The 27,460-nt window shown below is 40.8% G+C and overlaps 1 protein-coding gene across 1 annotated transcript in view; it reads right to left on the bottom strand.

Annotated features, from left to right (window-relative positions):
• Positions 1 to 27,460, bottom strand: part of CNTN6 (contactin 6) — a 232,801-nt gene that overhangs the window by 166,067 nt on the left and 39,274 nt on the right. Inside the window, exon 2 of the mRNA XM_045022626.1 lies at positions 16,868 to 17,002. Within this exon, the coding sequence (XP_044878561.1) occupies positions 16,868 to 16,922 (55 nt within the window). The 5' untranslated portion in view covers positions 16,923 to 17,002. The remainder of the gene's footprint in view (positions 1 to 16,867; positions 17,003 to 27,460) is intronic.

Here is a 27,460-nt window from a genome sequence, read left to right as displayed (position 1 = left end):
AGTTATGGCAGATGACAGAACAAGGAGCAATGGTCTCAAGTTGCAGTCTAGGTTGGCTATTAGGAAACACTATTTCACTAGGAGGGTGGTGAAGCACTGGAATAGGTTAGCTAGGGAGGTGGTGGAATCTCCATCCTTAGAGGTTTTTAAGGCCTGCTTGACAAAGCCCTGGCTGAGATGATTTAGTTGGTGTTGGTCCTGCTTTGATCAGGGGGTTGGACTAGATGACCTCCTGAGGTCTCTTCCAATCCTAATCTTCTATGATTCTAAGGAAGCAAATAGGCACAATCATGAGAGTTAGGCACCTAGGTGCTTTTGAAAATCTTGCGAGGTACATATCTGTAGGCACGTAAATACCTTACATGTTTGGCTCTCAGTGACTAAGTCATTTTTTAAAATGGGACTTAGGCATGCCCTATGTTTCCCTGTACCCCTGCCTTTTGTGTGGGCACTCTACCGCCCCTCCCCCTATTAGTGGTTTGCCTCCAGCCCTTCTGATGTGGGGGCTGGCAGTTAACAGGCATTAGGCATGCGCTGAGCATACCTCCTGGATTGGGCCTCACTGGTCAGACAGGTGTTCCCCCATCTATTTTGACAGTTCTGCTTTGTGACTTCCAAGGCTTCAGTTTGAGCTAGGGCTCCAAGCAGGTTGTTAGATGTGGGGACACACCAGTGCTTAGGTAGCTTTGCAAATGCCAGCCTTAGGTGCCTAGGTGAAATTTAGGTGCCTAGGATAATTAGGCTCCTACCTGATTAGGTGGTAGCTTTGAACATGTCAGTGGTCACTAAATGGTGGGCTTAGACACCTAAAGATGCAGATGGGACCTAAGAATCTTTAAGGATCTGTGCCTAGGCTTCTATATCAGTTAGGCAGTTTTGAATACTTACCTAGCTCACAAGAGTTTTCTGAGGATTTATCTATTATTGTTTGTGAGAAGTTGAGATAATATGCCATAGAGATGAATGCAAACAAGTAAAACAAAATGAACTTTGAAAAGAGATGAGTTTCATGTAGCTTCAGGTTTTATAATGAAAGATTCTCATTGCTTCTTTTATTAAAGGGAACATCCAGGAGTGATGATTAAGTACCTCATTGTTTGTCTTCAGCACTCTGCAAACAATTTTTTTAATAATACAGAAGTGATTTAAGTCCATAGATCTCACAGCACTTTTGTAAAGTTGAGATATAACTATCTGTGCTCTTCAAATGGGGCAGTGAAGCCAAGACAGGTGTAGTGACTTGGTCAAGGGCACATAGGAAGTCAGTGGCAGAGTTGATGATAAAACCTGACCTCCAGACTCATTCCCTTTATGCTGTACCACACATCTCTAGTCCACACTCAGCCTGATATGATATTAATAAGACTTACTATGGTTTGGGAAACTTTCTTCAAAACTTCCCCAGGACCCCACTCCAAGAGCCAGGCCCATTACTGTGACCTTGCCTTCACTAATATAAACAAAAAGTGAAAGGTTTATTTAGTTAACAAAACAAACAAAGAAAACCCCTCCAAAATCAAGCAAAGAAACAAAGAAACCAAAACAAGACACTCCATTACACATATTTTGCCCTCTGAGAAGATGAGAGACATTTGACAGATGTGTGTTATGTTCATTACTGCCCTACTGGAAGGCTCGCCGATACTACAGTGAACCATGAAGTATAAAAGCTTATGCAGAACAGAATAGAAAACAAAACTGAAGAACACATATAGACTACTCTCCCAAGTACAATATCACATACAATTTACACACTGTCAGATTATGTTCCGGAAAGTCTGAGGGTTAAGTTGGCCAAAAAATAAAACCACCTACTAATTAGAAGATGCCAAGTCATGATAGATAAGATCATTTGTCAGGCAAGTAAGAGTTCAGTGTCTCTCACTGAAAATGACTACATTTCCTCTGGCCTAGAGCTAAATATTCTCAATTGTAAATACGCAAATGTTTACAGGAGAGAAAGATACAGAAAAAGCTCTCTTTTCATCTCTAATACGTACAACAGCATAAAGCATAACAAATCTAATTATCAATAGCATTTAGAGTTAATATGTCAGATTCTGACCTCAGTCACAACAATGTAAATCTGGCATATCTTCAGTGGATTGACTCCAGCATAAGTTCAAGGACTAATGAGGACATTATAGAAATTTACCCCCACCCTCGTTAGTTTTTTCTTGGCATTGCACCTACTGGTGTAAATTTCTCTGTGAGCTGCACAAAAGCAAGTAATTGTCAATTGCTATTGGGTACAAATCTTTAAAGTGGGAAGTTACTAGAGTATAAAAAAAAGTTGCATTCCATATTTTGTCTTTGTATTGATAGGCAGGTGATCTAGTCTTAGGAATCAGTTCTTGTGACTTCATTTTTAATAGGTTTTACTATTAATCTACAAAGTAATTTTCTAGACTGAGTCAGGACAACCTTTATTAGATGGAGAATATGCTGCTATCTGGAGGGGAAAAGTCAATGTAGATATCTGTAGAGATAACCAAATGCTATAAAGAAGGAACTGTCCAAGACTATATAAGAAAGGCAAGGTGGGAGAGGTGATGTCTTTTACTGGACCAAGTTCTATTGGTGGAAGAGACAAGTTTTAGAGCTGCATGGAGCTCTTCTTCAGGGCTATTAGAGAATACTACATAGTAATTCAACAAAGGGGTAAAGGATTACATAGAAGTATTTGTGTTATGATTTTATAACATGTTTATATGTTACTAGTGAATTTTCCCAAACAGTAATAGTTTGCCCCACTCCCCATTTTTAAGAAAATCCAACTGCAAATAGTATAACAATACACATACTCCATTCCGGCATCAATGGAGTCTTTGAGAGCCTGTTGTGCTGGCGTGTTTTTGTCCATTCTGGAGACGTGGCTGAAGAGCAGGCAACACTGCTTTTGAATATAATGAATGTTTGGAGGAAGGTCAGTTCTCTGAGAGATTATGACATTTTGCACAAAATCAAACTGCTTTATGCTCAGGACTTGGCACTGACAGTGCAAATGGAATGCCTCTCGCTGCTCCATGTCTGACAGAAAAACGATCCTGTTTCTGACCCTTATAGCAATTCAGATTGTAGATATGTTTGATAGATCCTGAACCAAATGGTTTTGCATCCATAAGTGAGACAGGGACTTCATGAAGATGGCAGTGAGACGGATTTGTTGAAGAAGGTCTGGCTTGATGCACCCATTCAAATTCTACATGCAACCTAGGTAGATGAACTCATCAATACTCTCCATGATATTCAACCTGACTTGCACCAGGGGTTCTGGTGGCCCAGATTTGAGCTTCTGTGCCTTTGTCTTCTGCCCTGAAATGTTCCACATCATTCTTTAGATTGTTCTTTCCCTTCTTCCCCTCACAGTTCAAAAGAGCCTGAATCTGTTGATCATCTGAACATCTTCAAAACCAACCTGTTTGATTAGGCATTGATGGAGGAGTAAGGCAGCCGTGGGTGGTATTTCTAACTGGTGAAACAGTGCGGTGGGGAGTGGCAATTTTAAGCATATTGATCCACTGATTAGCAATTAGATGAGGTATTGCTGGGTTGGGGAGGAAGATGTGCTGAAACTTTACATTATTTTTGCTTTGTCATTCAAATGATATTGTGTTTTCCATTCTATATCAGGAGTGCCTTTTGATGTAGAGTGGGGTTCTGTTCATTTGATTTGTTTTTTAAGACAAAAATCCAATTAAATAAACTAAGAACTCAGCCTTTTTACATAGTTATGGCACTAACAAATGCACACGTATATTGTTGTGTATGTGCATATAATACCAGGCATTATAATAAGCAGTTCTACAACATAATGTACTCATTTATAAAGACTACAAATTAGGCTCAGCATATTGACTCAAAAATATTTTCTTTATGGTTATACTTTTTATAACCAATGTCTATAAAACAATTGAACATAAATAGCACTTTATATTTTCAAAATTCTGCACAAAATGTTAACACAGTATACAGAATTTACCAATGTCATATCAGTAAAAGCAAATATGCAGTTTTTCAGAATTATACACAAATAAATAACCACACAATCAATATCAGTGTCTGAAATAATTTACATTAATGGCATCTTACAGACATACTCATTGTGTGTCCTCTGGTTGTTCGGAAGCAGAAGTAAATACATATCAATTAAAAGATAATGCAAATATGAGATGAAGAAACTGGGTGGGGAAAATGCTGTCCCCAGCACACAGGCTGAATAACTGGACTTTATTTTTGGGAAGATTCACAGAGGGCATGCCAGAAAAAAAATATCTCTCCCAAGGGATAGAGTTTCAGTGTAGTCACTCCACAACTGGTACTGCAGCCTCCTCAGCCATGGTTGCTATGTGAGACAATGTTTGGTGGAGCCCTGTGGTAATCATTGCATGCCTCCCCATTCTTTCATACACATGAAGATCTCACTAATCTCAATGGGCTTCACCAGTTATGCTGAGTCCAGCAACCTCCATGACCCAAGTGGAAGGTGAATCTGTCACTGAATAAACAGCTTCAGCCACTGGATTCTTTTCTTGCCTATTCAAGGCAACACATGCTATGGCATCACTCCGAAACGACTCACTAGATTAAACTAACTGGTTTATGTAAATAGAAATGAATGACCTTCACATAGTTATAGCAAGTTGAAAAGCAAGGGCATGTATTTTTGAGTTCAATAGTCTCACACCTAGTCACTTAATTAAATAGAAATTATTTAACAGACTAATACACTAATGCAGATTCAATTGCCACAACATATTAATAATAATGACGGTATAAGAGAGATTCACTAACAATGATAAGCGTATCTATTAGGGAATTCAATAATTGGAGTGTAAGCACAGAAGAACAATATGGCATATTTTCACATGGGACAAAGGGGCAAAATAATGTGGTATTAAGTTATAACAAAACCTATTTGTGTCAAAGTGGAATAGGATTTATACAAGAACAAAAGCAACCGTATAACAGTAAAGGCATAGTGGTTAGTAACTAAGCAATGCAGTGGACTTTCCTGTGGTAAAACACACAGGAAGGAAATGGATTGTCCAGGCCATGAGTCTCCTCTTTATATTCCCCCTCATAGCACAGGGGTTTGTGGGCCTGGATGAAGCAGATTATGTAGCCCTCTTTTCATGTTGAAGTGGAAGATGAGCAAGGAAGTAGAGATCCAAGACTTCTTCACTAGTTTGAGAGTCCCCTTCCCTTCAGGAAACATACTGCCATTGGTTTTATGCCCTGACAAGGCTGTAGAGTAGAAGGCCGAGATGGGAGCTTACCACTACATAGTGCTCATTTTAAAAGCAGTATTGGCAACTATTGAGATATCATCGTGAATGTTGCAATATCTGGTGTTTTTCATAAAGTCCCAGCTCCTGAAGTCATGTGATTTTGTAACCATGTGAATTTTTATTATTTCATTATATTTTATTTTTTAAGTAATTTTCCATCCCTAAACCATGGTGAGGGAGAAAAGCTTGAAAACGTTAACTCTATATTCTCAAAAAACATCAGCAAATAAAAAGAACCCATTCTTGTTGTTGTTCTTCTTGTTATTTATTTCAATCTCATTATTTTTAAGCCAATCTCATGATATTTGTGGGCCAGGCCTATAAGTTCTGAATGCTTGGGGTCGGCAATACAAAGAAGCCTGCAGGATCTTGTTGTGAGACCCTTCCATGAACAGCAGCTGCTCTCTAACTCCAACCCAATATCGATGGCGCCCTAAGAACATTGAGTTAGCATGGAGGGCCCAAGCACACCCCTGTAATTTCCTGAGGTTACTTCCTCCATTTTGTGACAAAGACTTCAGAAAAACTAAAGAAGAAAGATCGCCTCCAGGACTCCATCTCAGGTGTTGCATGCAGTCTGCTCAATGCAGCAACAGGATATTGGGGCGATCGAAGAAGGATATGTAGCTTAGTGTGAGTTTTATTGATCATAGCTGCACTATTCAGATAGTCAATAAAACTCCAACTAAGCTATATGTCCTTCCTCCATTCAGATCGCCACACTCTCTTTAATGCAGCCCCCTTACACCTGGCTCTCCCCAGCAATCCCAATTTAACATGATTCTGTTCTCAATATATAGATAAGGGTCTGGCTCTGACTCATGGTTGGCTTCATGCACACACAGAACAACAAACAATGATTTTGGTGGCAATAGGGAGTCAGTGTTCCAGATAGTTGTTTAAAAATTCCCAGCTCCCCAAATAGATTTCCCCTCCAATCTACACATGACCATCTGTGTCTGAATTTTACTTCTTGTATCCAAATTAAACTGTTAGTTCTTGAAGGCTTTCAGTATTCAGATAAATTCCAGCAGTAAACTAGGGTGACCAGATGACAAACATGAAATATCGGGACACGGGGGAGGTGGGGGGGGTGGAGCAAAAAAAAAAAAAGCCAGAGCGCCCCGTCTCCACCCAACTCTCAGCTCTGACCCCCAATACACTCCCAGCTCCCCCATCCCCTCGCTCCTGGGCCCCGAGCTGTGCAGCCGAGCCACGCTCCGGACCCCTCTTGCAGCTCCCGGCCCAGCCGCTCCTGGGCTTCATTGCACCAGCCCCACAGCAGAGGCTGCTCCACTCTGCCCCGCCTGGGACACTCGCCCCGGGCAGCCCCGCTCCGGCTGCAGGGAACTCGGGCCCCCCCCCCCCCGGGCAGGGGGCGAACCAGGCAGCCAGGCCCGGCCCCTCCTGGCAGGAGCGTGTCTGCCCCACACGTGTCTCTGCCCCCTGCCTGCTCCGTGCTGCCCTGCAGGCTGCAGGGCTGGAGCAGCCTCCGTGCTGCACTCCCAGCCCCGGCCATGGCCCATGTGCAAACCTGGGAGGGAGGAGGAATGCTGCGTGCTTGGGGAAGAGGCGGGGCCAGGGCGGGGAGTTGGGGAGGGATCCAATGGGGCAGTGAGGGGCAGGGTTGGGGCGGGTCCAGGGCAGGGATTTGGGGAGGGGTCCAATGGGGGAAGAAGGGGGATGGTCGGGGGAAGTGGGGGGTGAAAGCCCCTCCGGGCTCCGTCTATGCACCGGAGCGGAGGGCAAAATTGCTTGTTTGTCCCGTGTCCCGACCGAACATCGGTCGGGACGCGGGACAAACAAGCAAATATCGGGATAGTCCCGATAAAATCGGGACGTCTGGTCACCCTACAGTAAACACACCAGTAACAATGAAAATGGTTTAAAAAATCCTTTTGTTACCAAGAAATTGAAGGGGAAAAAATTGCTTTCTTGAGTCCACAAACACAGTGACTGAGTTAGCCAGCATTTGCTAACAATCCTTCTTTTACAGATGTATTGGTAGATACAAACATAAGGAATTCAAAGAAATGCTCATGTTAATTTCTGCTTTACAAGAAACATGCAAATCCAAACACAACTCAATATCTGTTAAATGAAAAGGAAGTAGCAAATCAGTAACAATTAAGGAAATTTTATTGTCAAGCTTCTGCAAAAAATGGAGGGTTTTTGTTTGTTTGTGTGTTTAATGACACACTGAAAAGTAGTAGATATTGTCCTTTTAGTTTTGGAAAGCGATTTTGGGCCATATCCACAGCTGGTGTCAGTGAGCGTAGCTCTATTGTCTATGAGAATATACACCAGTTGAGAATTTGGTCCACAATTTCCATTACTACGTAAGCTAACCACTTTTAACATTTTAAGAAAAACAAATGTTTTCAACTATCTGAGATTTATACATTTGAAAATCAACTCCTGAGAGTGCACATTAACTCATTTTTTTACTCATTTTTTCTTACTATCTATCATCACAGTTGTTGTTTATTATTTATATTACCAGGTCAACTGAAAAATGGAAAGACCTAACTGGTGAGGTGGCTGCAGCCTTATCTTTAGAGGAGTTTACACATAAAGTGAATCAAGTCCATTAGGACAGAGAAAAATCCTAGATGGTACAGTAGACTGGAAGAGATGACTTCTTAGTCTTTCCATCATTCTGTACTTATAGGAAATTAGAACAAATTTACATTTGAAAACAGTGGTTGGGTCTGATTTATTCACTCTTGTTACCTACACATTTTCATATTACCTTCTCAGATTTGATTTTTTAACATTCATTTTTCCACTTTAAGCAACAGAAAAATGCTCAAAAATCTTTTAAATCCTTAATCAACTACAATTCTCAGCTTCTTGGCAGAGATAATGAAGTGCAATTGAATTTTCTTTGAACCTGCTACATACCAAAATGAAAACATTAAATTATTTCTAAAGTACCAAAAGAATGTTATTTTCTAGAGTTAAGCCTCATAGGCAAAGATAAAATTACTTGATTTAAAATAGAAAAACACCATACAAAAATTGACTAGATAGAATATATCTAACATTGAATATATCTAACATATATCTTCTCATTGAAGAGATTATGAAATAACAATTATTTAAAGCACTAAGTGGTAGGATTTTCAGGCTATACATTTGGAGTGATACACTGCCCACATATAGTAACCTCCAGATGAACAGATACCTCAAGTAATGACTTCTGTGCATTCTAGTACACATCACTTAACATTAAAAACTGTATATAAAATCTTCCTGACAGGTAAATCAATGCAACCTAAAACCTGAAAGTGAATTGACCCTCAAAGAAGCATCTGTGCTCTAACCTCTTTTGCACCATATGTTTGTGCACTACAGGGAATTCACAATAGAGCTGATGGCTTTCTTGGAAATGAACTTTGAGCAAAGATTGTTCACAATATTGATTGTAATATTGTTACATGATTTTAAAGGACGTCTAATTCCTTGTGTTTAACAGGTCAGTTTGATGGACTATAGTGTGTTGGGGATAAGTGAAGACACCATATTTCATTCTCCTAGTTGTCTAATTTTTTTTTAAATTTAAAAAGCAACGTTGAAATAAACCTCTGTAATTTCAGAAATGGAATGTATGGAATTTTCAAAAGTGTTCAGCATCAGTCAAACTCTCCTCCTGTTGAAGTTAATGGTAAAACTCCCATTGAATTCCCTGGAAGATGAGATGATCAGCACTGAGTGGTTTTGAAAACCCTAACCAATAAGCCTCTTTGAAATGGATTATCAATAAAACATCATTCTTATTGATCAGTCGACTTGTATGTCCCTTATCACAATAATATCTGAGCCTGGGCTAGGGTGCGCCCTGGGGAAAGAAGCCAGTGACATGCTTGATTTCCTGTGTTTTGTGCCCCTGTAATAATAACACACCACAGTTCTTATAAAGAGACAGAGGGAAACAAACAGCATGTTAGCATTAGCTATTGCTCCTAAAAGTAAGGAGTGTGGGCCAAATTTTGTGCAAACCCCATTAGAGTGTTATTGAGAGCAAAACATTTCCTGTATTTAATAATGGCTCATTCTCTATGTAAGACTACTTTAGGTATTGTACGGGGAGATTTTGGTAAACCAGTAAAGTGCCTGAAACCAGTATTGCTTATTGCAAAAAGCAGCCAAGTCAGCAGGCCGTAAAATGTCCATCCAGCAGGCTTAGCTTAACCAAGGAAGGAGGGGAGGGGGTTTTGGTGCCACAGAAAGGGCAGCTTGACCCCGCGTCCTTCCTGATAAGAATTGTGTTGAAGTTGCTGATACATGCATTTTAGAAGAGCGGGATGTGCCCTCAGGAATGTGTCTAACAGGGTCTCAAGGCTGCAAACTCTGGGAAAAAAACCTCACCTGGTTAATCAATAATCAGAAGAAAACCTCTTGCTTGACCATTGGAACTGTTTGCTTAACACGTTTTCTTTAAGGGACATGTCATTGTGTTACTAGTGTATAAAATAAGGGGGGGAAGTTTGAGGTAGGGGGACTCTTCAGGACTGGACTCTCCCTCTGGATACATCTTGTGTTCCCCACCAGCAGCCGCTGTGCCACTCGAGAGGCACACTCAGCTTCGGTAATTATCAAGGGTTGGGGGTGTTTTACTAACCTGTTGCGGGCGTGTGTAAGTGCTTGAGACTAAGGAAAGTTTAGCTTTAAGTGAAAGCACTCTTGTGTTGTCCTGTTTGTGCCAGCCATCTATCAGTCGGATGGCTGTGTCTCCCCAATTTATTTCCTGACACCACCTTGCACAGAGTAAAAGTTACCAAGAGCTTTGGGTTGAAAGAACCCCGGGTAACAGCATTACATGGAAAACCTGTGTGATAGGTACTTCCTTTGAGTGATTTCTGCAAAGCTGGCATTTACATTAACAGCCTTAAGGGTGCAATTTGTAAGGAATGGTTATTTTTAACTCCTATCTGCTATGCACCACAGAGAGGATTTCTTCTGCCAGCTGGTGCTTCTACTGCTCTACCGCTTTGTGGACAACAGTATTTTTCTGGTCAATGGAGAAAAGACTTAAGACTTGTTTATGTTTGAATGTAGGTGCTGCTGTTCACTGAGGGACAGACTGTGGCTAGCACTTGCGTGGGAGCCTTCTCCCTCTCTTGTATTGCCCACCTCAAGGCTAGCTACAATAGCAATCTTTGCACTGCAGGGAAAGATCCCTCTGGGTATTCTTGAAGAGGAGAAGGAAGGTGCATGGCCTCATCTCTCCCACTCTACACCAGCCTTCGATGCATGCTCCAAGCATTGGGAAAAGAGGCTACACCATCTTAAGAAATACCTCCAAATTACAGGCACCTCAACTGATGTCAAAATCTAGGCTGAAATCTCATCATACACCGAAAGATGGAGAGAAAGGCCCTCCTTTAAATATCGCAGCTAGTTCTTCTGAGAAGGATGTCTCATCACCAACTAACCCATTTTCTGTTGCTTTGAACTCATTTTCAGAAATACAGATCTCATGGTCAGTGTTTCCCCAGGTTATGAAAACCTCCATCTCTTCAGAGAGAAGCCTGAGATTCAGAACTCTGACTCCTCAGTGGCCCTCCAAGTGTCACTGAATGTTCAGATATGCCTCAACGTTTACTTGTTCATCTCCAAACTCCATTGTTAGAAAAAGCAAAGATGTCACTTGTCTTAATATATGGTCTGTTGTTCCATTCCTAAAGGTGCTGTTATGGTAAAAATAAAACTATAAGAGACTGTGAGTGGAGCCTGGGATGTAATGTATTCCATATTCATCATGCTATAACCTAAAAGAATATTGCGGCCTTTTACGTCAGGGAATATCTTTCCTGACTTAAACAGTTTCAAAATCCAGCCACAGAAGACACAACTACATCTCCCATTGAATTTGGTCCAATAAGTCAAAGTACATTTTAAAATATGGATCCACTCACTTTTTTAAAAGTGAGAATAAGGACTAGCCAGTCTTGGTCTTCAATATATATAATGTGTGTGATTAATTCTGGATGTTTAGGCGCATCCCAACTCACAATCTCCTTTGTTCTTTCTTCTTACACCCTGACAAAGTGAGTCCACGTGCAGGGCTGGGTCTAGGCACCAGCGTTCCAAGCATGTGCTTGGGGTGGCACTTTTCAAGGGGCGGCACTCCATTTTTGGTTGTTGTTTTTTTTTTGCTTCGGCAGTGGCACTCCATTTTTTTGTTCGTTTGTTTTGCTTGGGGTGGCAAAAAACCTGGAGCTGGCCCTGTCCGTGTGTCAGCAGGGAACAGGCCAGCTTGCAGAAGCAGTAACTATCTTAGAAAGGGACTTCAATTTCTTCTTTGAAGACCAGCAGCTGGAAGAAATCTGGAAGGGGAGAGCTCGTGTCCCAGATTCTTGGGGGCAGGTAAGGGTGAAGGGTTCTTGGTGGGGAGGGGAGAACAAAAAAGCAGCATCTTTAAATCCAGAAAAAAAATAGGTGGCAATGGAGGAGCTGACTTTCTGAGTTCCCTGGGAGATACTTGACCCCTCCCCCTCCCCAGGCCCCGCCTCCATTCCACCGCGTCCCCAAGCCCCCACTCCTGCATTCCGCCCCATTCCCTGCCTCTTCCTGCCCCTGCTCCTGCCCCTCCTCCCCCAGCGCCTCCTGCACGCTACTGAACAGCTGATAATGGTGGATGGGAGGCACTGCAGGGAGGGAGAGGAGCTGATCCTCAGGGCTGCCAGTGGGTGATGAGCACCCACTACTGTTTTTTCTGTGGGTGTTCCAGCCCCGGAGCACCCACAGAATCAGCACCTATGGGTGGCATCTGGAGGGGCAAAGGTAACCATCCCCACCCCACACTTATTCCCCTATGGCAGTGAACTCAAGGGGGAGTCTGGGAATGAAACAGCAGACTGGCTACTGGGAAAACCACACTAGAGTATACTGTTCCCCTCTCCTTTCACTGCTAAACAGGCAGCCCCTGGCACGTCTGTTTCTACTTCCTGTCTAGTATCATGTTGATCTGCTTTTGGGAGGGAGTGAAGAACACCTGGGACTTCTGTGTCCCCTCCCTCAAGACCCGGTCTCAGAGTAGGGTTATTCCCCCTGCCCCCAGCCTAATGTGGGAGGGAGGAAAGGGATGGGAGAGTTGCTGAGCTGAGCTGCTTTCAGTCTTTTTTCTTTTACATTAATAATATCATTGTTGTATTGCAGTGGTGCCCAATAGCCCCAGCTGGGATTGGGGCCCCAACGTATTAGGCACTACAGAGAGAGAGAGAGAGAGAGAGTTTCTACTTCACTGAGCTTAGAAGCTAAAGACAAAAGACAGATAAAAGGTGGGAACAGAGAAGTATTATTTATTTATATTTATAAATGGAGAACTAACGCACCGGGAGATTAAGTGACTTGTCCAAGATCACATGGGAAGTCTGTGGCAGAGCTGGGAACTGAACCTGATTCTGAGCCTCGGCATAGTGCCTAAACCACAAGCTCATCCTTCCTCTCATTTCTGAGATTACTTGCCATTATCCTTGCAGAATAAGGGCAGAGTAGATATGTTTCAATAAAGACGGAGAGATGGTGAGAAGAAAGAATGCTTTTCCTTCACAAGTAGAATGTCCACTTCTCTATTATGATCAGCTTTTTAACATTCTGTCCAAGTCCTTATTCCTGAAGTTGGATTTTCTCCCTCAACATATTAATACCAAGTGACATTTGCATTTCAACAAGAATGGGACGAGACAGCCACGAGGCATCCTTATAACAAATATACAGAATTTAAAATAATGATCTCTGAGTTTATCTTCATCATCCTCCTTGCCTCCGGTGCTACATTGAGATCTGATTATCTCATTGAAATAGCAATGGGTTATTAAAGAAGAAGAAGAAGCAGAAGAAGAAGAAAAGAAAAGCTCAATCTGTTCCTTCACTGTGCCACTGTGCATGCATACATTATTGTTATTATTTTATTGCTGTAGACTGTGGCAAAAAAAAAACCTTGTTGAGCCACATAAAAATACTCTGTGGAAAATGAGAGACAGAAGGAACATTTGTTGCTGCATGTAAAATCTGTGGTTCTCAGGAATATATATATTTGTCTTGCATGCAGTTAATTTAATTAAGATATTCTTTGTAGACTTATGGGTTCTGATACTTAACTCCCCTTATACCAACCAGTTCCACATCAGTGTGATTCCATTCTTTTAAGAAATCAAAGAAGTTTTGTCCTTTTACACTGGGATTGATTATGGCCACTATGTAGATTTCAGGCCAGATCCTCATCTGGTATAATTTAGTTGGATGATTTAGTTGGTGTTGGTCCTGCTCTGAGCAGGGGATTGGACTAGGTGACCTCCTGAGGTCTCTTCCAACCCTAATATTCTATGATCCTATGATTCTATAAATCCGCGTAACGCCATTGAAGTCAATGAAGCTATGCTGATTTTTATAGCTAAGAATATGAACATTCATATACTTGGTCAAATTGGTTCTACTCTCATTTAAGTCAATGGTAATTTTGCCATTCAGATAAATTGCAGCAGGATCAAGCCAAGAGTGCTGTATTATGTACCTGATTTACTAATAACACGATTATATGAAACTTTTTTGAATGCTATCTTTCTTGGACATCATTCTGCTATTGTTGTCAAGTCTTTCATCTATATTTCAATAGTCTTCACAAAACTGAATATTCCAGTGCAACAGTACACTTTTTGGATCCCTTAGCTCAAAAATGTCTGACATACTGAGCTCCTTTTAAAAGACAATCTTTGCACAAGAATATTAAAATAAGTTTACATAATTACAAAATCATGCAGACCTTTTAAAAATAAATATTGATAAAGACTAGGAAAGGGAACAGTTAGAACATAAATCAGTCATGCAGAATAATAAACATCTTGGAGTAGTAATAAAATGAGTATATCCACTGATGCAGATTGAGAACTGAGTGTATAATCATCTGTTAAAAAAATAAAATAATTGGAGATGTATCAATCTCCTAGAGCTGGAAGGGACCTTAAAAGGTCATTGACTCCAGCCTCCTCTAGCAGGACTAATTTTTGCCCCAGAACCCTAAGTGGCCCCCTCAAGGATTAAACTCACAATGCTGGGTTTAGCAGGCCAATGCTCAAACCACTGACCTAGCCCTCCCCCCTAGAGGGATGTCTGTGTGAGTCTGTGTGAGTGTCCAGGCAACCTGAATCAATAGCTTTGATAGGTGTGAAAGGGATGAAGATTCTGAAGCCTAATGATGATGGTTTAAATGTCAGCACTGTTAACTACTTCACTGTTGACAAAAGAAGGCAAGGAAGAAGAGAGACCATGCTATAATAAAAATTTGTATATCTGGTGAGACTGGCATCTCAAGTAGGTGGGGCTTGTGTGACCCAGGGACTTCTTGATGCCAACTGGCATAGGACATGGACGGTGCATAGGACTTTACAGGGATCCCCTAGGTTGGATATAAGCATAATAATTCACTAAAAGGTGGCAGGTGAAGCCTGTATCGAGAGGAAGTAGCCCACTTTTCATGATATTGCTAAATGTGAGGATGGATAGTATTTAAGGAGTTATGTGTCTATACTGAAAATTATGTTCTTAAGGCAGGTAACTAGGAGGTGACATGTATGAGACAGGCTTCTTTCAGGCTGTGGGTAAGAGACATTTATCCCTCTGTCTGGCCATTGTGTATTGTGCGCTTATTCGAATACTGAGCCAGATGCTGATTAAGAGATTGAAAAATCTACAAGAAAGAAGTATACAGGAGAAATACAATCAGCAAGGGGTGTCCTGCTTATGTAGAAGGACAATGTACTGTTCTGGTATGTCTGGGGGTGCAAAGAGACACCACGGATCTTTCAGTAAGGAGGCGAGTTGACAGTGTGACTTGTTTCATGAACAGACGATCACAACCAAACTCGGGCTGAAAAATGTTAGAAGAACTTTGGGCGAGCATTGCTGTATAAGACATGACAGTATCTAGTTAAGTAAGTCTAGGTTCTAGAATGTGTGCTATGGTTTTATTTTATATGTAACGATTTTTTTCCAATACGTTGACTTCCTATCGCTTGAATCTCTATCCTTTGTTTAAAAGACTTTTACTTGTTTTCACTGTAAGTGTATTGAAGTGCTGTGTGCCAAGCAGAGTGGCAATCTGAGGAGAAACTGGTAAGCCGAGTGTAGTGCTTCTTTGGAAGCAGAGAAACTGTGAATGAGGGTTTAAAAGAACAGGGACTGGACTCTCCAGGGAGTCATTTGGTGGGCTCAGGAGTTGGAGTGTGCCTGTCGCTGATCTAGAGAGAGAGAGCAGGCCTAGTGTGGAATGCTTGTGTTGCCTGTGACTAGTGGAGTTTGGGGAGCTGACCCCTGGAAGGCACAGCCAAGACTTCTTCATGCTAAGGGCAGGTGTAGCACAATGCCTCATAACCCTGCGTATGCCTGGGAACAGTCGCAGCTTGATTTGTGGGTGGAGTTTTGGAGAGGATCAGTACATTTTTTTTGCCCCCTAATCTGATCCCTGACTGGAACTGAGCTTCCAGAGCTCACGAGGGAGAGGGAAGGCAGTGTTCACACAGCACATATATATTGAGTGTCTTCATGCATTCTAGGATGTTTTGAATATGGGGGTAGGCTGAGGACAAGGGCAGGGATGATGGATCTGTGAGCATGCAGGCCATGCAATAGGTGGAGGAGTTGGTCCAGAATTAAAGCAGAGATAATAAAAGAATGTAATTATTTTAATTGTTTGTTTCCTCGGCAACCTGGATTCCAGTATATCAGTCTTTTAAAATGCTTAATATGTGGCTACTTGTCATTGACACAGCTGCTGTTAAGCATTGATTTAATGGCAAAATCTATATTACTGAAATACTAAAATTTTAGATTATATCTAGAGTCTATTAGATCAAATATGACCTGGTTTCATTTTAATTTTATTTTAAAATGCTACCTCAGGCTGCATTCTACATTATCTTCTGTTCAATCTTCAGGTCAAATAAAGCTGCTGATTCATGCATGATATAATTAATTTAAGCATTATTTGAGGTTGCTATAATTAATATAATTACATCATAAATATATGACAAATAGACCAATTGCTTTCAAACCTTTAAAAGTCAATGCAAATTTAGGGGTTGACTTTGTTGGGAGAAGGATTGGGAGCTTAACATAGACAATCCAAGTAAACAGCAGAAAAGAAGATGCAAATTGTTTGGTTAATGGACTATAAACAGCAGAAATAGGCATGCTAATTTTCACATTTGGAGACGCACATTGCGTGAAAACTTCAGTTAACAGACAATCCTCTGAAAATTGGAAGATAGTCACACATTTCTCATGATATATAACTTTCAATTTTTCCTTTTTGAATGACACAGCTTAGAAGTACATTGATGCCCAATATCTTGCTTTCTTGTAGCACTTCAAACATGTTTGGTTTTTTTCCTGGTTCAAAGTCAGCAGCGTGTATTGCTTAACAATAAAGGATCTCCTAAAGAAAAGCTGCTTACTCACTGGTTCATGAGAATAAGTACTGTTAGTTTTAGTAATTACCTCTCTTTTTAAAAAAGGGAATTATGATGCTGACATATTTATCAATCACAAACAGTAATAATGGTACATTTTACCTGTGTTGCAGCTCAGGAGTGGCAGCAGAATGACTAGTTTCCATAGCAACATCATCTCCACTTTCCAAGGTCAAAAATCCCTCCCATCCAATCAGCAGAGAATAAAATATATCTTCCTGGAACTGTCTTTATATTCTGTAAAAAAAAAAAAAAAGGTAAGAGATGTTGAATCGTTAAAATGTAAATATAAACCAAATACCCAGAGCCAGGATTTCCCTTGTGGTGTTGCCACTTCAAGCTGCACTGTTGGACAGCCTGCCTCTAAATGGGGCATAACTAGTGCAGGGAAGCTGAATGAGTGTAAAGGTGATTCTCAGATGCCATAGACCTGAAATATAGGCTTCTTGTAATGCCATGCCTCCTCCCAGCTGTAGTAGGAAGAAGGGTATGGTCAGAGGAAAGGGGTCATGGCTGGGATTCCCCAGTGGCATGGTAATCCTTAACCGTAGTTTCCATCCCTTGAGGCCATTTGCTGCTACTATATGTTAGAGCAGACCTCAGGCACAGAAGCATGATCTTCACGTTTATGCATATATGGTCTCACTCATATAGCAATAGGTTCTATCAACAGGTCCCTACAGATTCTTTCTACCACTTAATAGCTGAAAATCAGCCTTGGGGAAACAGCCCATGTAAGTCCTATGAGTACCTTATGTTCCATTAATCTGTCAAAATGTCGCTCTAGCGCAGGGGTTCTGAAACTGGAGGTCGGGACCCCACACAGGGTTGCAAGGTTATTACATGGGGGGGTTGCGAGCCGTCAACCTCCAACCCAAACCCCACCTTGCCTCCAGCATTTATAATGGTGTTAAATGTATAAAAGAGTGTTTTTAATTTGTAAGGGGGGGGTCACACTCAGAGGCTTGCTGTGTGAAAAGGGGTCACCAGTACAAAAGTTTGAGAACCACTTCTCTAGAGAGACTTAAATCAGGGATAGGCCTTTCATGGACCCTTGGCACAGGAATGAATTTCCCCAGATAAGACGTTGGAAGAATCTCTATGGATCTCTTCAGAGAGCCACTAGCTGGATGGGGGAGAGTGCATGTGCATAAATAAGCTAATCACACCCCCCAATGCTGCCTACTCTCTAATGCTCCTAGATGGTTCTTGTCTTGGAATTGGCTGGAAAACAAATGGAGTTACTACAAACCACGCAACTTCTGCTGTCATGCACATCTACACAAAAGCCAGAATTTGGCCCATATACCAAATGCATATGGCCCCATTGTCTAACTGCAATAAGTAAATGTCCCACTGAAATTAGGAGTTTTTCAGGGTGAGAATCCGCTGTATGTTCTTTAATATAAAACATTTTATTTTATAAGGGGGATGGATAAAAGTTAATAAGTCAGATAAGAATTCTGAAAACAAGTGTTCATATTTGTGTGGGTTTTCAAATTACAGATTACTAAACTCTTTAATTCTTCACTTACTCATACTAGCAATAGGATTTCATAGAAGCTCAGTTCTGTGATCTTCTTTAAATACCTTAAATCAGATGTATTAGTCACCAAAAAACAAAACAAAAAACCCCACAAACCTTGACAAATGTTGTAGTATGCCACATTATTCCATATGCTAAATACACTCCAAGGAAGGAAATACCACCTTAATGTTCATTTTACTGGCGAATGGTGATTGGCCAGTTTTAATGAGGACCACTGTGGTTTTAATGAGGACCTTCTTGGTTACCTCCCTTCAATTTTTATCAGTATATTTGAAAATGCAACTATAAAAGAAATAACGTCTGCTAGGCCTGGTCTACACTGTGTGTGTGTTGGGGGGGGGGGGTCGATCTAAGTTATGCAACTTCAGCTACATGAATAACATAGCTGAAATCGATGTACTTAGATCTACTCACCGCAGTGTCTTCACTGCGGTGAGTTGACTGCTGATACTCTCCCGTCGACTCCGCCTGTGCCTCTCACCCTGGTGGAGTACCGGAGATGATGGAGAGTGCTGGGGTTTATCATATCTAGACCCCCGCTGGATCGATCACTGCCCGCCGATCCGGTGGGTAGTATAGACATACCCTTAATAACTAAAGACAGGGGGCTTATGGGAAAAATATCTATACATTCCATATGGGACTTTGCAGGGGGACTGTGAGCATCTCACCTAAGCTGTGAGCAAACCCAGAGTTCCCCCTACACTTGAATGAATCCAGGACCCAGCAGAGAACCCTCCATAATGCCCTAGGAGCTGGGGACATATGCTGAAAAGCAGTGGCTCTTCCATCTTCACCATGGGGAGGAGGAGATCATTGGCAGATCTAGGGGAATGAACAGGGAATGAACATGAATTGTAACTTTCACAATTAAGGTAAAAACAATATAATAGCATACACTATAATAATCTTTTTTTTGAAGGGTTATTCTTCAGAAATAAAACATGTTTCCCCAAGGCTTTAAATAACAATTTGCTCTAATTTTCTCTGACATCTCAGTCATTGTATGATGAATTAAATCAAGAAGAAAAGGATCAGTATGGCCTTTACTCCCAAAGGGCAAATTAGTAATTTACTGTTGGGAATCAGTTCATTAAAAAGTCAAAACTGGAAAGCACTCAATAAAGTGGGTCTATCAAAATAGAAAATCATTCTGGACCTTTTAAGTGCTGAAAATTTTCCAGTGACAAATTAGATTTATGGTCCACATTTAGGGCCCAATTCTCCTTTCCTTTGTACCACTTTACAGCAGTGTGGGTCCATTTATTTCAGCGGAGTTCATTTACATTGATGTAAGCAAGAAGCAAGATTTAAGAGAATGAGAGATGCTGGGTGCTTGGCACTTTTGAAAATCATCCAACTTATTCAAGTGTCTAAATATGGACTTAGGAATCTAACTTTAAAAACTTGGCCTTAATGGATTGCAGGTGGCCTCATAATAGACAAACAATCTGATTCTCCACAGTTTCTGCATTAGAACAGGTGCATTCTGTTATTTGCACCTGCACAAAGTGGTTGTCAAATGCTACCAAACCAGAATTCACAGTATACGTACCCTACTAATAGCACCTATCTTCCAAATGATTTCACCTAAAATGTATCTCAAAAGGTGAATTTTTAGACAGTTGAGAACATGTGAAAACAAGGGATTTTCAAGGATTTAGAAGTGGGTAAGAATATCTTGCCCAATCTGAAACTACAATGGTAATTTTGTATAGGTATGTCCTAAACCTTAAGGATTAGGCTGGACCGTTGTGCAGGTATGCATTGGGTGGGGGAGGGAATAAAGGACATAGCCTGTTTCAGGGCTTAGCAGAATTGCAGTCCCTCTGCTTACCAGGAATATAGGGACTGCTCTTTCCCATCTCCCCTGAGGATGTACAACACACTGAAGAGGGTGAAGAGGGGTGGCCAATGAGTTGTACCTCAGCTTCACCTCCAGACATGTCAGACAGGAGTTGGGTGGCCAACCTGAGGAGAGTATGTCGCACACATGCCTTCTTAAAGGTTTCTTCAACGCCAATGTAACAGGGAGCTGAAAGCATCGTATCTCTTCAAATGCCCCCACCCTCATCTGAGGTGATGCAGCTCCATACTACCCCAACAACAGGGCTGTGACTGATGCACAGCTGAACCTTGCTTTACTATTTTTAGCTTTCAGAGAGCGGCAGTTAAATATTAATCTATGAGTATATAAATGGCTTGTGGTTTCTGGAATAAAGAAACCTAGTCCAGGTAGTCAGGTTGTTCGGCTGAAGCATGTAATAATACCCATTTAAACTGCATCTAAACATGAGTCTCTTGTAACACAGATGCACATGCTGCTGCCAATAGCAAGAATACATATCCGGTAATCATGGCATTCATATAAGCTAAAGATATTTATCAATCTTCTGATTTGTAACTGCTTCCCCACTTATAACCTCAATCCCACAAGTTATTGCACATGATAATAAAAAAATAAATAAAAATCTATTTTCTTTAGTTAGCCCAACTATTTTACTTATTTAAATTCTGCCAGAAACAAAGACCTTATGGGCAAACAAGTACCTAATAATTTTTACAACAGCTTTCCAACAACAGCTTCCATGGGATTATTTACTGTCAAACTAAATCAAGAATAAATGAAAAAACCCTGAAATATTTATAATCGGAAAATCTGGTTCAGACTAGAACCCCAGTCTGGCATTAAATCAGGCAAAGTAACAAGATAAATCGTGCCGTCATACTCTTTGTTTTCTGGATGTAACGCTATCACTTATTATAATTGTCATGCCATACTTTAAACACGCAATCTATTTAGATAAAAAAAAAGGCATGCTAAATATGATCACAGGGAAACATTTTTCCCAAAGTACTGGTTGCATGTCCATTTATTAACAGCATGTAATGTATACAAATATGTTTGTTACAAAAGTAGTCAGTACCAGTGTTTTTCTGCTTTCCCATTAGAGCAAACAAATCAATGGAAAAGAACCCACTCATCAGATATTCTATTCTAGTTGTCACTTACTTCCTCTCCATTTGACATTGGAGGGGGGAAATTACTACTAAGTCATATGTGCGGGTTATATGGTTATGGCTCGGTATATATGGTTGCACGATTGAGATGAATAGATCTATATAGTCTGATGGATAAAAAGATAGCTGAAGTGGGTATAAAGGAATTACATGCAGACAATCGCCAAAGGCCCAATTCTGCCACCCTTAGTCAGATTGTGTAGCGTGTTACTGTGTGACTGTTACTTTTGAGATGTTTTTTCACAGACAATAATCTGCTCAGCTCTGTTGGAAAGGATGGATACAGTGTAATATACTCATGAATTACTTCTGTCTTGGCATCTAGAATATTGATGATTTGGGGCCAAATTCAGGCCTGGTGTAAACACATGTATTGACTCCTGTGACATTGTGTCCAGTGTGATGTGGTAGATAAAGAGAAAATTCTTTGGTGCCTTAAGGCCAACGTTTGAAATGTGATTGCTATTCTCTTAGACAGGAAGAATTTAGAAGCATATAAGATATAGATAAGTTATTTCATCACTAGGGTGAGCTGACACGTATATGATGAAATAGCATAACAATACTCAGTAGATTTGAGGTTTGGGTTGTTTTCTAAAACTTGATTTTGTTACTAACTTTTCTTTTTGAATAACCCATTTGCTAGTTTTAGGCTTGGTCTATGCTGGCACTTTCGCTCTTAAAACTTTGGTCGCTGAGGGGTGTGAAGCCCCCCACCCTCAACGACAAAAGTTTAAGCAACGAAAAGTGCCGGTGAGGACAGCACTTTGTCGGCGGGAGCTGCTCTCCTGTCATTGAAGCTACCGCCCCTCGTTAGGGGTGGTTTTATTTTGTCGCCGGGAGAGCTTTCTCCCAGTGACAAAGAGCGAGTACACTGCTTACCTTACAATGGTGCAGCTGCAGTGGCACAGCCGAGCCATTGTGAGGTACGCAGTATAGACATAGTCTTAGTCTGGGCCAGGGTCATTTCTGATGACGTAACAGATTGTCTATTAGTTTTCTAAAAGTCAAAGACAGTCTCGTCAGGTGGAAAACTGACATTTTACAGAGGAGGACATTGTTGGGCAATGAAAATTACATAATTTTGCTCTTAGGGCTTGGCTACGCTTGCGAGTTACAGTGCAATAAAGGCACCCTGGGCACCCTAGCTCACTCCCCGTCCACACTGGCAAGGCCTGTAGAGCGCTCTGACTCTGTGGCTACAGCGCTGCTGGTACTCCACCTCGGCGAGAGGAATAATGTTTGCTGAGCCTTGGCTTCAACACCCAGGCGTCAGTGTGAACGAGGTGTTGGGTTACTGCGCTCTGATTGGCCTCTGGAAATGTCCCATAATCCCCTTAAGTCAAGTGACCACTCTGGTCATTGTTTTGAACTCCAGTAGGAATGCGGAAATGTCCTTTCAAAGCTCCATTTCTGACAGCCGGCATGCAAGCCATTACTGTGGAATGCTGTGTGTGTGAGAGAGAGGCGGGGGGGAGGGGGAGGTCTGCTGCTGTCTGATCTTACAAGACAGCATGCTGACATGCTCTCAGCCCCCCCCCCAAAACCCACTCTCTCTCCCCTCACATACACACAACACACTCCACCCCTCCCAGTTTAAAAGCATGTTGCAGTCACCTGCATGCTGGGATAGCTACCCATAATGCACCGCTCCCAATGCTGCTGCAAGTGCCACAAATGTGGCAAGTGTGGACAGAGTGCAGCGCTTTCCTTACTGCACTCTATGAAGGCTGGTTTAACTCAAAGCGCTTTACATCTGCAAGTGTAGCCATGCCCTTAGTTAAATACAAGTGCATTGACAGTTTTACCTACAACAAAATGTTGTGCCATGACTGCAGAAATAGTAACACTTTGACCTGAAGAGGAAAAATAGAGTGTTTAACAGCAGAGGACGTAGGCCAAATTCAGTAGTGATGCTAATGATGGGACCAAAATATACATCAGTGAGAGCGCATTGGCATAATTCACATGGCAAGGAGATGAAGTGTGGAAGCGTAGCAGGAAAAGAGAAAGAAGGATATGATAGAGTGTGTGTCTAAAACTAGGAGGAGATAAGTTAGGAGTGTGCTTATCTTACTCTTCTTGGTAGCCTGTGTTGGAGGATTTTATTCTGCAATCCCAACCTTCCCTCCCATCCACTTACACAAATATCTGTGTCATGATATCTAACTACGAATTTGGCCTATAATACCTATTTCTCTCTTTCATGTACTCAGCTACCAGGAAAGAAGCTGAAGTCTGGCTTATACTCTTTATTCCTGATCTCTATATTGTCTCCTGAGCACTTGATTTATGGCATCTAATGTGAATTTTCTCATGAATGCCAATGATATACAGATACATTTTTCTTTGCAAACTTCATCCCTCAGACACTCTGCATTCAGACTCCTTCTCAGGTAGCCATAACAGAATGAATAGGAAATGCTTGTAACTATATGGAGCAAAGACAAAGGTGACCAGTCCTACTGATTCTGGGAAGATTTACCTACCTTGCTATGGCATTTATTGCTTATTTCCAAATACTGAATCATATCTTGTTGGGTGGGAGGGGGGAATTATTATTTGCCTAAGGTTTCCCTGACGCTGATGGCTCCTGTTTCCTCTCTTGTTGCAAAAGGAACTGAGTCACCATTGGTTTTACCTTCCAGGCTACTACTGAAAACTGTTTCTGTGGAGCTGAAAATACTGTGGCTTGTTTCTAATTCAAATTTAGTATATAAAGTCTCTGGGTTTTTTATTTTTGTTAATACTTTTTGCCTTCAATGAACATTCCTAACTCCCAACACCTCAGTGGGATACGCATGTCCCTGTTGACAGAATATAAGCTCTCATTTCTTTCGACATCCTTTGTTAAACACTAGCGGCCAAGTTCTACCCTTGAATATGTGACTGCAGCGTCTCTTGATTCACTTTTACCACTGACTTCACTAGTATTTGCATGTGCGCATCCAAAGGCAAAATCTGGCTCCCAGTGAAAATTCCACTGTTTGGCTCTATGGTGCCTGTGGATAACTATGATAGTTTCAATACTCCTTCTACCTCTAACATGCTGTGGGTTTCACTTTAGAAATTCCTTCTATGGGACTGGCAGGTCTCTTCCTTAGCTGAACCCATCTCCTCATTGATAGTGAAGATGCACCCCCAGCATTTTACCAGGCTGATCTATGGATGCAAGATGCTGTATAAATGCAAAATTACTATTGGATAAAAGAAGGAAAAACAAATCTTGTTATGACATAATGTTTTTGGCCTTGCTTTTTCCAGGGGCAGTGCAACTTAAAATGGGCTATGTGCAACCCTCCAGTATTTAACAGTCTAGAGCTTGGATTGTGTACGTCTCATAGCCAAACGAAGAAAGCAATATAGGTACAAATTAGCTAGTTGTGCTTTACAATTCAGTCTCTATAGTTTCTAATCACACACTGAAGAATGTGTGTATACTTTGCATGCACAGTTATGGTGACTGCACACATCATATTTAAGATATACGTGCAAATTACCAATGGGCAATCTAGATGATCATTTGCACCTGTAGCTATTACAAGTGCAAATACAAGCAATAATATTGTTCTCCCAAATTATGCATGAATGCCCACAATTAGGAATAGATGAACCTCTGTAGAAAAGAACTAAAATTACCAGTTTGTAATCATTTGCCGCATTTAACACTATTATTTAGAATAAGAGATATAAGTTGCATTGTTCACAAATATCACAAAATGTCTTTTAAGAGTAAACTGCTTCAGCAATAAGTCATAATGAAAATAGCTATTGTAAGACAATCACAACCCTGGTGCTTAACCCAAGCCTTTGGAGAAGCATAGTGAAGGTACAGTTATCTCATAAATACCATGCTCTTTGAAGCTGATTTACTAGTACTTTGAATTTTCTTCAGTTGATATACAGTATGCAATGGCAGTAATCATTCTGAAAGGGTTGTCTCCTGGGCACAAAAAAGAAAAGAAAAGAAATTGCTTCACATACTCAGATTTCAGTATCACTGGCAGTTTTTCCCGATAACACAGAAGATTTAGACATATTAGCTTTCTCTCTTTTTTTGAAGAATGTACCAACAAAGGTATAATTTAGGTCAATCATCTCAACTCCAGAAACTTTTTGGACTGTAAAGTTATCGTGTATTATTTTCACTCTAGTTTGTGCAATGTTTGATAAATAAAGGCTGAGATTCTCCCTTGTGCTGTGCTGGTGCAAAGTTGGCCCTAAAGTTGGAATAGTGGCTCCGAGTCCCCTGCTCCCTTATGTCAGTGCAGGGACATGGCTGAGAGTTAAGGGAGAGTGGATTGGGCTTCCCTGTACCCCACTGATCCCTTATTGGCCTTTTTTGGGTGGGCAGCTGGCATAATTTAGAGCAGCCATCAGGCTGCTCTAAGTTACACAATGAGATTTGCTTGGTATATGGCCAGCTTTGCAACCCTTCTCTTCTAGAGCTGCACTGCATGCTCACTGGCTTCAGCAAAGGATCAGCTCCAATCCATTTACATTTCAAAGCTTACCCTACAAACATCCTTCACATTTAGGAAATTTCCTACTTTTAAAAATGAAAATATTTTATTTATTCAAAGTGATAGATTTCTTTTTCATATTGATCACTTTATTCAGTGTAGTGCTAAGATACTCAGATCATTCAAATCTTCTCAAAGCTGGGCTGTTACATTTCTGTTTTAAACATTACTGTTTATAAATTAAATCTGTTTTGCAGTACAGCTGCATCAATTAAAAAAAAGACTTGATATATATATATATAAAGGAAAACTGTAAAGAGTTCATTTAGAATGATTAGAACCACTACCGTAATTAACAATTACTTAAAAGTTCTCAGAAATCCCTTCTTTACTCAAATATTAAGAGCTGTAAGTTTAAGGAGCACACACATTTATTCATACATAACAAAGAGACTAAATATGTGCTTAAAGTGACAAGTCAAATCAAGAACTCTGGAAATAGCCTCCAAAATACTTTCAGCATGATAATGATAAATAGCTTGATCTTATTCCCATTGAAATCAGTGGCAAAACTCCTCTTTATTTTAATAATGAAGGATCAAAATTGAAATGCAGTTAAACAACATGGAAGGATGTCTCTTGCAGGAGAGGGGTTTCATAATGGAACTGCTGATAAACCATTACAATGGTGTCTTGAAGATCTTTTGTCTTGCAAGATCTGGTACAGAGGTTGTTACAATGTGAGCCAGATGTCACAATAACACTTTAATTTATACCATCAAGTCCTTTATTCAGTGTTTAAAAAGCTGACACTGGCTTCATATGAAACATCACAGATTGTTTATTAAAAACCATATTAAAACTATTTTGAGACCTTTCAGTGCACTCCCTTCAAGAGGAACAACATCCTTCACTAACAAAGCACCTGATCCTGCATTCCTTGCACACCTTACTGACTTCAGTGGCAACTTTCAGTATACAAGGATTGCACGTGCCTGTTCCCAGTGACCGGTGATGGATACAATCTGTTAGGAAAGGCCTACCTAGTGTTTTTCATAGCAGTAATTCTGCGTCTTTTGATTTGTATTATATCTCCCATCTCCTTTCTAGTACTTGTCTTCTACTGTAGATCCATGCATGTAGCTGAGGGGGCTTTTCTTACAATTACATACAAATCTCTCTTTTAAAAAAATCAATATGTGGCAGGAATGTATCATTTATGGAGACAGTCCCTCCTTTTTTAATTCTTGGCTTGTAGACATATTACATATTTACCTGCCTAGAATCTCAGTTGCTGTTTATTGCTCCTACATCATAAATGATCCTTCTGTTTCTTATTTCACTGTTGCTCATTTATTATTCCTTCCAAGTATAATTGGCCAGCTTGAAAATCTGGGTTCCATAATATCATGGGACCCATTGCTAAGCCTTGTGGTAACTTCCTAGTAACTTTTCTTATTTAAAAAGTATGTTATGGCTAGTTTGTTAAATGACAATTTTTCCCCCCACACTTTCATTTTGTATTCTGGAGGGGGGAGAAAAGGAATAATGTGTTGAGCATACAAAGCATGCCAGGCAAAGGGAATAAGAGTGCACAAAGGAGGCTAGCAGATTGGAGGGAATCTAGTGTAACATGAAGTGGTACTGAACAAGTAGACACTA

The sequence above is a fragment of the Mauremys mutica genome, chromosome 7 (assembly GCF_020497125.1).
Source record: "Mauremys mutica isolate MM-2020 ecotype Southern chromosome 7, ASM2049712v1, whole genome shotgun sequence".
NCBI lineage: Eukaryota > Metazoa > Chordata > Testudines > Geoemydidae > Mauremys > Mauremys mutica.
The sequence above is the reverse complement of the archived record's forward strand: the minus strand, read 5'-3'. Positions and strand labels throughout refer to the sequence as shown.